This window comes from Moschus berezovskii, chromosome 16 (assembly GCF_049115385.1).
Source record: "Moschus berezovskii isolate FMDL1 chromosome 16, NW_MosBer_1.0, whole genome shotgun sequence".
Classification (NCBI taxonomy): domain Eukaryota; kingdom Metazoa; phylum Chordata; class Mammalia; order Artiodactyla; family Moschidae; genus Moschus; species Moschus berezovskii.
Window position 1 is genome coordinate 15,406,480 of NC_142475.1, and position 11,613 is coordinate 15,418,092.

The 11,613-nt window shown below is 46.8% G+C and overlaps 1 protein-coding gene and 1 non-coding gene across 2 annotated transcripts in view; one reads left to right on the forward strand and one right to left on the reverse strand.

Annotated features, from left to right (window-relative positions):
• Nucleotides 1–5,636, forward strand: part of LAPTM4B (lysosomal protein transmembrane 4 beta) — a 61,834-nt gene extending 56,198 nt beyond the window's left edge. Inside the window, exon 7 of the mRNA XM_055431809.2 lies at nucleotides 5,043–5,636. Within this exon, the coding sequence (XP_055287784.1) occupies nucleotides 5,043–5,120 (78 nt within the window). The 3' untranslated portion in view covers nucleotides 5,121–5,636. The remainder of the gene's footprint in view (nucleotides 1–5,042) is intronic.
• Nucleotides 5,637–10,806: 5,170 nt separating this feature from the next.
• LOC129560566 (U6 spliceosomal RNA) lies at nucleotides 10,807–10,913 on the reverse strand. Its single transcript, XR_008686799.1, has one exon. It is a non-coding gene; the product is annotated as a U6 spliceosomal RNA (small nuclear RNA).
• Nucleotides 10,914–11,613: the final 700 nt, after the last annotated feature.

Here is an 11,613-nt window from a genome sequence, read left to right on the forward strand (position 1 = left end):
GGTTCAACTCTCACATCCATACACGACTATTGGAAAGACCATAGCTTTGATTACACTGACTTTTGTCAGCAAAGTGATGTCTCTGCTTTTTAATATGCTGTCTAGGTTTGTCTTAGCTTTCCTTCTAGGAAGGAAGCGTCTTTTAATTTCATGGCTGCTGTCACTTTCCACATTGATTTTGGAGTCCAAGAAAATAATGCCTGTCACTGTTTCCATTGTTTCCCCATCTATTAGCCATGAAGTGAATGGGACCAGATGCCATGATGTTAGCTTTTTGATTGTTGAGTTTTAAACCGACTTTTCACCTTCTTTAAAAGGCAGTTAGTTCCTCTTCACTTTCTGTCTTAAGGGTGGTTTCATCTGCATATCTGAGCTTATTGTTATTTTTCTTGGCAGTCTTGATTCCAGCTTGTGCTTCTTCCCCCTGGGCATTTCACATGATGTACTCTGCATATAAGTTAAACAAGCAGGGTGACAGTACACAGCCTTGACATACACCTTTGCCAATTTCTGGACTCACTGAGTAGCTTCTGTTTATTAGACAGCAAGGTAGGGCATGATGTATATATTTAGTCTTCAGAGATTATTTTTTGGTCATTCAGTGTGAATGATCAAATTTTTAAAAATAAAAAACAGGGCTTAACTAAATGCCAGCTTCTAACAATGTCAAAATAATTACTTTTCCATTAAGTTTTGTGTTGTAGGGCATCTTAATTGGCATTTTCTATCTTAATCGAGCCTACAGTTATTTTCTCAGATTCCCAAGTTGCTTCATTGATTTTACTTAAAAAGGACAATAGCCAGTGTTTTCAGTAAGTTTTAACACACTGTAAGAAAAGCAGTATGGCAATCCTCATTTCACCAGCACTTCCTTGAAATCATCATTAAAATTAACATCATGTCAGGAACAGGGGAGCCTGGTGGGCTTCCGTCTATGGGGTCACACAGAGTCGGACACGACTGAAGTGACTTAGCAGCAGCAGCAGCAGCTTAAACAAAGATGACACTATCCCTTCAGAATTTAAAACCAACTCCATTTGGAGAACTGTTCATTGAAAGTAATTCAGGAGTATGAAGTGCTCTGTGAAGAGTATTTTCTGTTCTGCATTTAGTATGTGGTCATGGGGAGGGGAAGACAAGTGTGGGGGTGTCAATATCTTCACCAGGCATCTTGACTTTGGATATAGGGTCCAAGGCAACAGAATATTTGAGAGAGAAAGCCCATGAGGATGTTAATGATACGAAATGAAACTTGAAAATGAGTTTGAAGGTAAATAGCAAGAAACAATGACATACAGCCAGACCTAATGTGAAAATAAGTTTTTGGCAAGCAGAAGACAAATTTGCAGCACTTTCTCTTCTTCAAGACAGTTTTATGTTTAATCATCCGTGAACATTTTGGAAACTTTGAGTGTTGCATTTGGCTGGTGGCGGGGAACAAAAATAAATTGGCTGTGATGGCTGATTTCATTTCTTTTTGAGTAGCCTCACCGTGTTTTATGGTAACTCCAAGGAAAGTGACAGATAGGAAGCAGCTGATTGCTCAGTGAGGTGGTGCAGCATAAAGCCGACGCCGAGTCTTTGCAAAATCGAATGTTTCTGTTGCTGATCACAGCTGTTTCTGCTGGTTGTATCTTACACACGTGTGACATGCTCACACACACGTGCTGGAGGCTGAGTCCTTAGGTCAGACGCACAGCCTGAGAGATCTGGGCTGTCACTTTAGAGAATCCGCTTCACTCCAGCTGAGACTGGCAGGCTTCCTAGTGGCCATGCTGCTGCCAGAGACTGGAAATGCTCCTCGAGGGGGACACGGGTCCCCTCCCTCCATGCTCTGACCTTGGCCTGTCTCTCCTGCCCCTTCTACACCACCCTGAGCATCACATCACAGCCCCTGGGTTCCCAGGAAGTGCTCTGCTCTCAGCCCCCTCCCTGCGCCAGTGCCCCTGTCTCCCTGCCCTCCAGCCCGCCTCAAGCTGTCCTGTTTGTTCTTGGGCATCTTGTCCACACCCACGTGTCAGTCTCGCTCATCAGCGTGATGCGCCCATCGCTGCCCTCCCCAGGCCTTGCGTCACAGATCTTAGTACAGTAACAAAGTCACAGGCATTTGGCTTCATAGTAATCTTAAGTGGGTCATATAGGGGAGGAGGTGTGAAATTTCCATTTTTCACCTAACATGGAAAAGGTGTAAATCCACTTCCATAAGTTAAACAGGTCCTCATTTTGCACCTGTAAATCCTTTCATGATGCTGTTAAGGGCAAGCAGAATCTCACCAGGGGCCACTTCAAAGATCAGTTCCTCGAGTTCTCTAGAATGAATGTTCCTCCACAGCGAGATGTATTCATGTGTGTGTGTGGGTGGGCATGACCCAGCACTCTCTGTGTCCTCAGTCAGCGTTGGCTTGTTGGATACTGGGCACGTGGGGTCCTTTTGTTGGGGGCACACGGGGACGCTTCCTGGCCTCAGACGGACACCTGTACTGAGTGTGCCCTGGGTGCGCTTCCCTTCCAGCGCCGCCAGCGGCAGCCGAGCCCTGGCCCCGGAGGAAGGGCTCACACAGGTGCGGCTTCGCCACCACTTCCGGGAACGGTTCTCAGACCTGTTTGACATTCTTGTGGGTGCTGAGCCAGTTACCCGCTTCGGGCCGTGTGATCCACTTCCGGCTGTGTGACCCGCGTTGGGCCGTGTGACGCGCTTCCGGCCGTGTGACCCGTGTCCGGCCGTGTGACTGCTTCCCACAGTGCAGCTCCCACGGCTCACGCGTGACGTCTCGTCCTCGGCCGCCACCTTGCTCTCCAGCCTCCCGGGTAGAGGGCGCCAGAGGAGGACGGCGTTTTCCCTCCCAGTTCGTGCGTGCCCCGCAGCGCTCAGATCTCACCGTCCGCGGCCCCCGGGGCAGCGGCACAGCCACCCCGTCTCCCTGACAGCCGTCCAGCACGCGCCTTGCCTCAGGCAGTTTCCGGGGCCAGCGGCACCTCCCCGCCCCCGTGAACAGCGCCCGGTCAGGCGCTTCGCTCGCTTGGCCCGGTTCTGCCCAGGAAGCTTCTCTGCCAGGCAGTGAGTTCAGCCACACCGTCTCTGACAGTGATTCGCTCGCCTTTGGGGGAGACCCCTTTCCATGTCTGTTCCTCCCGTGAGTTCTCTCAGTCAGCACTCAAAACTGTTAGTGTTCTCCTTTTTTGCTCCTCACTGAGTTCTCCGCACCTTCGCTCTCCTGTTCATACCGTAATTCTTTGTTAAACTTTTCTCTGTTCAAACCACGGGGGACCCTAACCGTGCAGATATCCCCTACCAGTGTCCCAGCTCCTCCCCGCCCGCCACCAACCATCCAGAGTCTGCAGGGGCCGGCCTACAGGACAGCGCGCTCCGGAGTTCCGCAGACCGTCTGTGCGCCTACTGGCCGACGGCCCTGGGTTAGGGAAGACAGCCCGGCACTTGGAGCACTGGAAAAGGAGAAAACCAGATAGTGAAGTGTGTTGCGTGTGTGTGTGTGTGTGGTGGGGGGAGGCGGGAGTAGTGTAGACAAAAATTAAGGAGAAACTTGCGATCTAGGAGCCCAACGGAGAAGGCAATGGCACCCTACTCCGGTACTCTTGCCTGGAAAATCCCATGGACGGAGGAGCCTGGTACGCTGCAATTCATAGGGTCGCTAAAAGTCGGACATGCCTGGGCGACTTCACTTTCAGTTTTCACTTTCATGCACTGGAGAAGGAAATGGCAACCCAGTGTTCTTGCCTGGAGAATCCCAGGGACGGGGAGCCTGGTGTGCTGCTGTCTATGGGGTTGCATAGAGCCAGACACGACTGAAGCGACTTAGCAGCAGCAGCAGGAGCCCAAGGGGATAAATACATGGCATGGCAATTCATGGAACTGATAGGCATTTACCACTCTAAGTCATGTCCATAATAGAACAGAATAGCTTCCCTCGGTGGCTCAGCTGGTAAAGAATCCACCTGCAATGTGGAAGACCTGGGTTCGATCCCTGGGTTGGGAAGATCCTCTGGAGAAGGGGAAAGCTACCCACTCCAGTATTCTGGCCTGGAGAATTCCATGGACTATAGGTCACAAAGAGTCAGACACTACTGAGCAACTTTCACTTTATAATAGTAAAGTATTAATAAGTATTAATCACAAAATGTGGTTTTGTTTCCACTTCATTTGTGAATATTCTTTCTCTTTCCTCAAAGACCTTGAGCTGAGTAGGGTGTCAGCGCTCCTCATCTCTGAATTCCTAAGGGCAGGAGCCGTCCCATAGTAGGTGTACAGTCAATGTTAGTTGACTGAATAGTGGCCAGTCACACGGAGTTGATGTTCTCTTTTTTGTAAATACTCTGCAAAGTTGAAGTCAGCCAGCATCTTCTTATGTTGACAGTTCATAAGCAATTACGTGCAGTTGTTTTTGTCCTTGAAATGGGAACAGAAAGGTTGTTCATGAGCTTAGGATTTTTGTGCTTCCTCTCCAGTCATTTACAGGTCACAGCAGCCTCATCAGCTGTGTATCACAGCAGGTGAGGTGTGTTTTAGACCTCTAATTTTCAGGCATCCCTGTGGTGCAGACAAAGAAATGGAGGTTGGCTCGCTTACCCGTGGTGATACTGATAGGATGCGGCTGAGTCCTGGCTTAGAGTCCAGGTTGATACCAAAGCTCTTGTGTTTCCCGCTTCACTGCCCAGGTCTCACCACACGTGGCCCGGTGGTCAGTCAGGCGCCTGCCCTACCTGTGTGAACACACATACACGTCACCCCAGAGCCTTTGTTCCTCTTCAGAGCCACTCCCGCCTGCTTCCTTGTCCTAGAAACACAGCCCTCTGGCCCCCTCGGGCACTGTGACATCCAGGTCCAAGTGGACAAGGATTGGAAAACTCAAGGCCAGAGGTCTCTTTCCTTTGCTTCATGGATTCAAAAATCTGTCCTCCCCCCAAAATCCAGCCACTTGTTGAACAATTGATCCTCGTACACTCTATGGGGAAACTTGTGAAAATAAAGCCCAGGGAGCAGGTGTGCAGCTTTAACCTCTGACCTTGTCTTCTCTTCTTCCCAGGTGCTGTTACCCCCGTACGAGGACGCCACTGCGAATGGCGCCACCAAGGAGCCGCCTCCCCCGTACGTGTCTGCCTGAGCCTGGAAGTCGGGCGGAGCAAGAGCAACAGCTGGACTTTTCATTCATCAGAGCAATAGTTCTTTAATTTTTCTTCTGAGATGAGCTCTCTGAGCTTATTTGTCACAGAAATGCTACAGTTTAAAATTTTAGATGTTAAGTTGAAACTCTAGTTTGAAACCTATGATTTAGCTGGAGCACCGTGATAGAGTAGCTGTAGAAATTCTCTCTGTGGGGTGGGGTGGGGTGGGGTGGGCTCCCCTAGTCTTCCCTCGGCGTCAGAACTACCCGACAACCTGGATGAATCTTTAGTCTGAGGCGTCTGTTGTACATGCAGAGCCCCAGAGTCAAAGACTTTCCGACGCTTTTCTCTTCACTCTGTCTTTCTCTTTTGAACGTGTATAATAAAGTCAAGATTAGCCAATGCTTTTTCTCGGCCATTCCAATTTATAGAAGAAACCCTTAGGAGAACAGGAATGTTATTTGTGTAAGGAGTCCATATAAATACATAAATAAAACAAGAATTTCCTTAGATAATTTACTTTATGATTTAAATTCGGTGATAGTTTTTGAGTTTGCTGGTCAAGGATTTTGACCGTGATAATCCCTCTGATAATCCATGGCAAGGCGGACAGTCGGTGGCTGCCCTGGTGGCTGTTCTTGTCCCTGCGTGTCTGGGGTCACGTGTCTGGCGTGTCAGGGGGAACTGATGAATTTGGTCCTTTGTGGTGTCAAGTCTGTCTTTCCTCCCCTTTTCCCATCCCTGCTCAGAAACCCCTTTCAGTGTTCTGCCCTCGCCTGACTCGGGGAGGACACCCACCACCAACCTTTGTCAGGTAGAATTACTGATTATATTTACCTAACAATAGGAAAGAAGGTTTTCTTCTCTCTCTACAAGGCATAACCTGCTACTGTGAACTTCTGAGTATGCTTTGTGATCTTTTAAAAGTCTTCTGAAAAATGGGAGGCGGGGGCGGGAGGGGGGGTTGCTTTCCTTGTGAAATACCCTTGTCTTGACTACCTGAATTTCCAGAGATTTTTATATATTCACATGTTCAAAAGTCACAGCTCTTCATTTTGTTCATTATTGGATGTGCTTATAAATGAAGGCGTTTGCAATTAAAGTGAGATTTTCCCCACATTCAAGAAGACCACCTTTGACTCTGGTGATTGTGCCTGGATACACTTCTTGCCCACTTGGGACTGTGTTAGACACATAGGACTTGGCCTGAGGAGGAGGCTCTATGGCTTGTCTCACACATAGGTGTTTTTTAATATCTTCATGCTGATAAAATCAGAGCATCTTGGACCAAGAGAAATGGAGAGGAACAGACATGAACTTGCAGTATTCCTAACCCCGCCTCTGCCGAGCTCTGCCAACTCAGCTGCTTTGAATCTGATTGCTTTCTGTCTGCAGTGCAGTTGTAACAAGCTGTTTAGATTCTCCTGTGTTGCACAGGAAGTTGAAATAGGAGGGATTTTGGCTTGTTTCTGGATAGGTGTTTCAGATAATTTGGAAATGTAAGAGAAAAATAAGAGGTGAAGCGGCCGGGGGTGGTTTTTATCCCTGAGAATCAGCCTTAGTCTTTTGGTGCATCACGTTAGTATTCCATCTACACTCAACCTCAGAAATTCTGTTCCTTGAAGCCTTGTACCCAGAAGATTTCCACCAGACTAAACACATGCACGGTTGTTACAGATGGAAAAGGCCTATCGGATTGTTTCACTGATCCCTCGGAAAGCATGTGGGAAGTCACAGTCATTTGCATGCTACTCCTTGTGATTTTCCAGCTCTTTGCTTAATCATGTTTTACACTATGAAAAATGACATGTGATCAAGTGCAGAAAAATGCTGGTTTTGAGACTCTCTTCGTAGGGTCCTCAGAGGGAATCTCGTTCACACGACACTCAGCGCCACCGACCACAGTCTGTCACGTCATACTCAGACCCCACAGGTGCTGTTGCTGCAGGGCCTTCCTGACACGGCAACTCAAGCTGCCTCCCAAGGCTGCCCCCGTCCTTACCTCTGCAAACTAAGGAATTGTCTTCATGTCTGCACTGTGGAGGGGTGACGCTTGGATTAAAGTGACCCTCCAGAGCATACCCAGCAGTTCTGTGTCCCTGTCTCATTACTAATACAGATACATACCTCTTTTAAGTGTATCTGAAGCCCCACTTCAGTATCTAGCTCTGCTTTTCTGTTTCGTTGTCTACAGAGGACAGAACAGTCATTACTTCAGTTGCCCTCTTGCTTATATACTTTCTGGTCACTTGACTGATGAGAACCGATGAGAGGTCTTTGGGTTTTTTCATCTTGAAACTCCCAAATCCCGTTTTAAGGTCATGGATGTTCAGCCCAGCACCAGCAGGTGTGCAAGTAGGCCCACCCATAACCAGCCTGTGGGAGGGGTTGGAGTCTGTTTGCTGGACAGAGGGAAGAGAAAAACACATCTCTGGGCTTAGATGGGGTCTGCCCACACTAGAAATCCAGCTTCCATTGAACAAGCCAGTCGGGTTCCAGAGTGTCGCGTCACATGAAAGGGCCGGTTGACTAACTGCTCCCCTTCCTGTGCCTCCTTTCTACATAAACACATGAGCAGCATCTCCCCCAAATTCCTTGTCCCTATCCTGTTGTCCTGCAGCATGCCAGACAGGTTCTCTCCATCCTTCTTTCTCCCCCTATTTTTTTAAAACTCTGATGGTCCCTAAATTTGTTTAGTTTGACTGCTTAGCCGAACCGCACCTCATTGCGTTTGCCTTTTCACCTTCACTTCCGTTCATTAATCAGCAGTACTCAGTAATATTCTCAAGAGACCATTTTTAGAGACGAAGCATTCAAGTTTTCTCCGGAGGGGATGCATTTTATGTGAAATAGTCATCATTGGAGGAAAAAAATCCTGCTATACAAATGGATCTTTTATAAAAACACTGTTTCCACTTGAAAAGATAATGTTAGCTTTTGCAGCCAATCTGGAAAATGACCTAAATATTGTGACTGTTAATACTGCTGCTGGTCACGTAGACGAGATCCTATGTTCTGGCGGGGAGAGGGCAGGTGAGGTGTAACAGCAAAGGACAGCCGGTATAAAGTGAGACATTTCAATACCAGAAGTAGTGCCCGCTTCTGTGTAAAATGGGTTTTGGGCAGCTCACATGCCTGCTCTAAAAGGGAAGGAGAAAGGCATTGCATAGATGTCTCCACACCCATGAAATTCACTTAAAAGTGTTTTGCCTGCTGGCCACGTTTTCTGCCAAATGACTGGTGTGTGGAAGCCAGCCAGGTCTGCAACCTTCTCCTGAGAAGCCCATGCATGCCTACTGCCGAGTCGTGTACAGAGACAGAAGAGAAACTATCGCCTGGCCAGCCCTGGAGAAGTGACATCAAAGCAGAAGTCTTAGCTCTCTACACCCATCGATACAACCCTGAGTAGAGGAAACCGCTGCTGCTTCAGAATGAAGAGTTTGGCTCAAAACAGCATGATGGACTAAAGTTGTATTTATTTTATCCCATCTAAAACTTAACATACTTTTTAAAATTTTTTTAAACACATGCTTTTTAAAAAGAACATTAGCAGGCTGATTCATGTTGAGGTTTGACAGAAAACAACAAAATTCTGTAAAGCAATTGTCCTTCAATAAAATAATTTTTAAGCTATTAACAAACATAAAACAAGTTTTTGCTTACTAAGTAAAATTTATTATCATGGGATCCTCTTCAGCTGAGCAAATAGAACATATATATTCCTTGGTGCTGGTCAAGTTGTCCAGGGTATATTGTTGCAGTAGAGAGAGTTTGAAGAGGAACTGTGTGACGGTGGGTACATTGGGCGTAATTAGCCAGCAATGGGGGTCTCATTTCTCTTAGAAGAGCCTGGTCGTGAACGTACCATGGATTGTATGCGAGTCATGGTTCAGTGCTCTGGTGTATCGAGTCCTGTGAAAAAAGATATGTAGCATCAGGTGCCGGATTCCTGGGGCCCTAAGTTTGGGGCCTCCAATCTAGACCTAAAGAGCTGCTGAGGCTCCCATCTGTGGTCTCACCTGAGAAACCCCCGGCTCGGGGAGGACTGGGAACACTGGGTCTGCTCTCTGTGTGACCCACCAACGCAAAGGACAGTGTGTCTTGTGTGTGGGGGGCTTCGTGCGATGTCACATTTCCCCCAGTATTTTTTTTAGCTAAACAAATGTATCCTTATTTCACTATTTTACTTTCACAAGATAATTTCTTTAGTTCTTTTCAACGTTTGTTCAGTCGCTAAGTCATGTCCAACTCTTTGTGACCCTGTGGACTATAGCCCACAAGGCTCCTTTGTCCTTGGGATTCTCCACGCAAGAGTGGATTGCCATTCCCGGCTCGAGAGGATCTGCCAAACCCAGGGATCGAACCTGGGTCTTCTGCATTCCTGCATATAGCCCCCTGCAATAAATAATAATGGCAGCGCTAACCCTGCTTTAACCAACACTCCCAGTCTCTTGATGATGTCAAAACCGTGCTTTTATCAATGATCCCAGTCTTCTCTTGATGACGTCACAACATTAAATATTCACTGTGCCTGAGATGAAGCATTGTTTCCTCTTGCCCCAGATCTGCTCGTGTTGACCCCTGTATCTGCTAGTGGTCTCCCCATCATTCCTGTCACCCCAACTTAAGATCACGGGGCCTCTTTGCCTGTCCCTTTCTCTCTAATCGGCCCTCAGACCTGTGGCTTCTACCTTGTTATCTGGCAGAATGACATTCACTATTCCCTGCACCTTTCTATGTGCCAGCCATGCTGCTAAGCACTTTACACTTATTAACTCTATCCCCAACTTAACAGATGAAGAAACAGATTTTTCAAGGAAAATACCTGATCCCAAGTTTCCACAGTCCATGGCAGAGCAGGGATTTTGTTGCCAGTTGAGTCCATCTAAGCATCTATTTCATATCTTTGAGACATCGAGGTCTCAGAATTCTGTACCCAACCTCTCAGTTCTTACTAACAAGGTTGATTGCTACTAACTGGAATGAAGACATTACAAGAAGGAAGGCAAGTCGTGTAAAGCCATATGAAGTTGTAAACTTGGGGTGGATTTTTTTTACTGGAGGTTTGTATTACACGAGTAAAGCTGTCAATTTTCTGTTTAGGTTTAAACATGTTCTGCAAATATCAGCTTTTAATTCTTATTATAAAGAATTATTCAGCTAGCAAGAAAGATCAACTGAGGTGGGCCTTTTAGAGTGGTTAATTGTTTTACGTGAGCGATTTTCTTTTGAGAATATTAGACAGTAGTACTTTAAAATGCACTAGTTAATCTTTTCTTTTTTGGCTGTGCTGGCTCTTTGTTGATGTACACGGGCTTTCTCTAGTTGCAGTGTGGTGGCCCCTCTTGTTGCAGAGGACGGGCTCTAGGGGCAGTATTCAGTAGCTGTGTCTGGCTTAGTTGCCCCTCGGCATGTGGGGTCTTCCTGGACCAGGGATCTAACCAGTGTCCCCTGCATTGGCAGGTGAATTCTTTTTTTTTTTTTCTTTTTATTGAAGGATAATTGCTTTACAGAATTTTGTTGTCTTCTGTCAAACCTCAACATGAATCAGTCATTGGTATACATATATCCCCTCCTTTTTAAACCTCCCTCCCATCTCCCGCCCCATCCCACCCCTCTAGGTTGATACAGAGCCCCTGTTTGAGTTTCCTGAACCATACAGCAAATTCCCGTTCGTGATCTATTCAAAGTATGGAACACATCAGGAATTTGCGTGTCACCCTTGCACAGGGGCCATGCTATTCTCCTCTGTACCGTTCCAATTTTAGGCTATGTGCTGCCAAAGCGAGCACGGGCAGGTGAATTCTTAACCACTGGACCACCAGGGAAGTTCCTGGACTGATTTATCTTTTAAGAAGACTATATACTGTAAGGTTCCAAGCATAAGTGAGTAGATTAATGATGTAATGTGTTTACATTATCTCGGAGGAATAATTGGGGCCTTGAGACCCAACTCCCCTTCCTTACCCTGTGGAAACAGGGTCTGTTTCCACATTTACCAAACAGAGGCAGAATACAGCCCTCTCCCACAAAGCTGTAGGCTTTCTTCCACCCTGTGAGGTTAATACACTAAATCATCTGTGTCCCTGAGAGCCAGCTTCCTTGAACATCTTAGGAGTGAATCCAGGTCTAACTCTGACATCAGTAAACTTGTGCATTTAAAAATAAAATTTCATGAGGGAATTTCTTGGCGGTTCAGTGGTTAGGATTCTGCACTTACACTGCAGTGGCCCAGCTCAAGGAGGATCCCACAAGGCGCAAACAAACAAAATTGCAGAAGTAATACATTGTAAGAAAAAATAGAAAATAAAACCAATAATTTATCCTTTGTGTCTCATCTTGAATGTCACTGCCTCTGGAAGCCTTCTGTGACCCTCTAGTCTGGGAGGGATTCGTTTTCTGTTCTGCCGTAGCAAAACATGGGCTTCCCTGATAGCTTAGTTGGTAAAGAAATTGCCTGCAATGCAGGAGACCCCAGTTCGATGCCTGGGT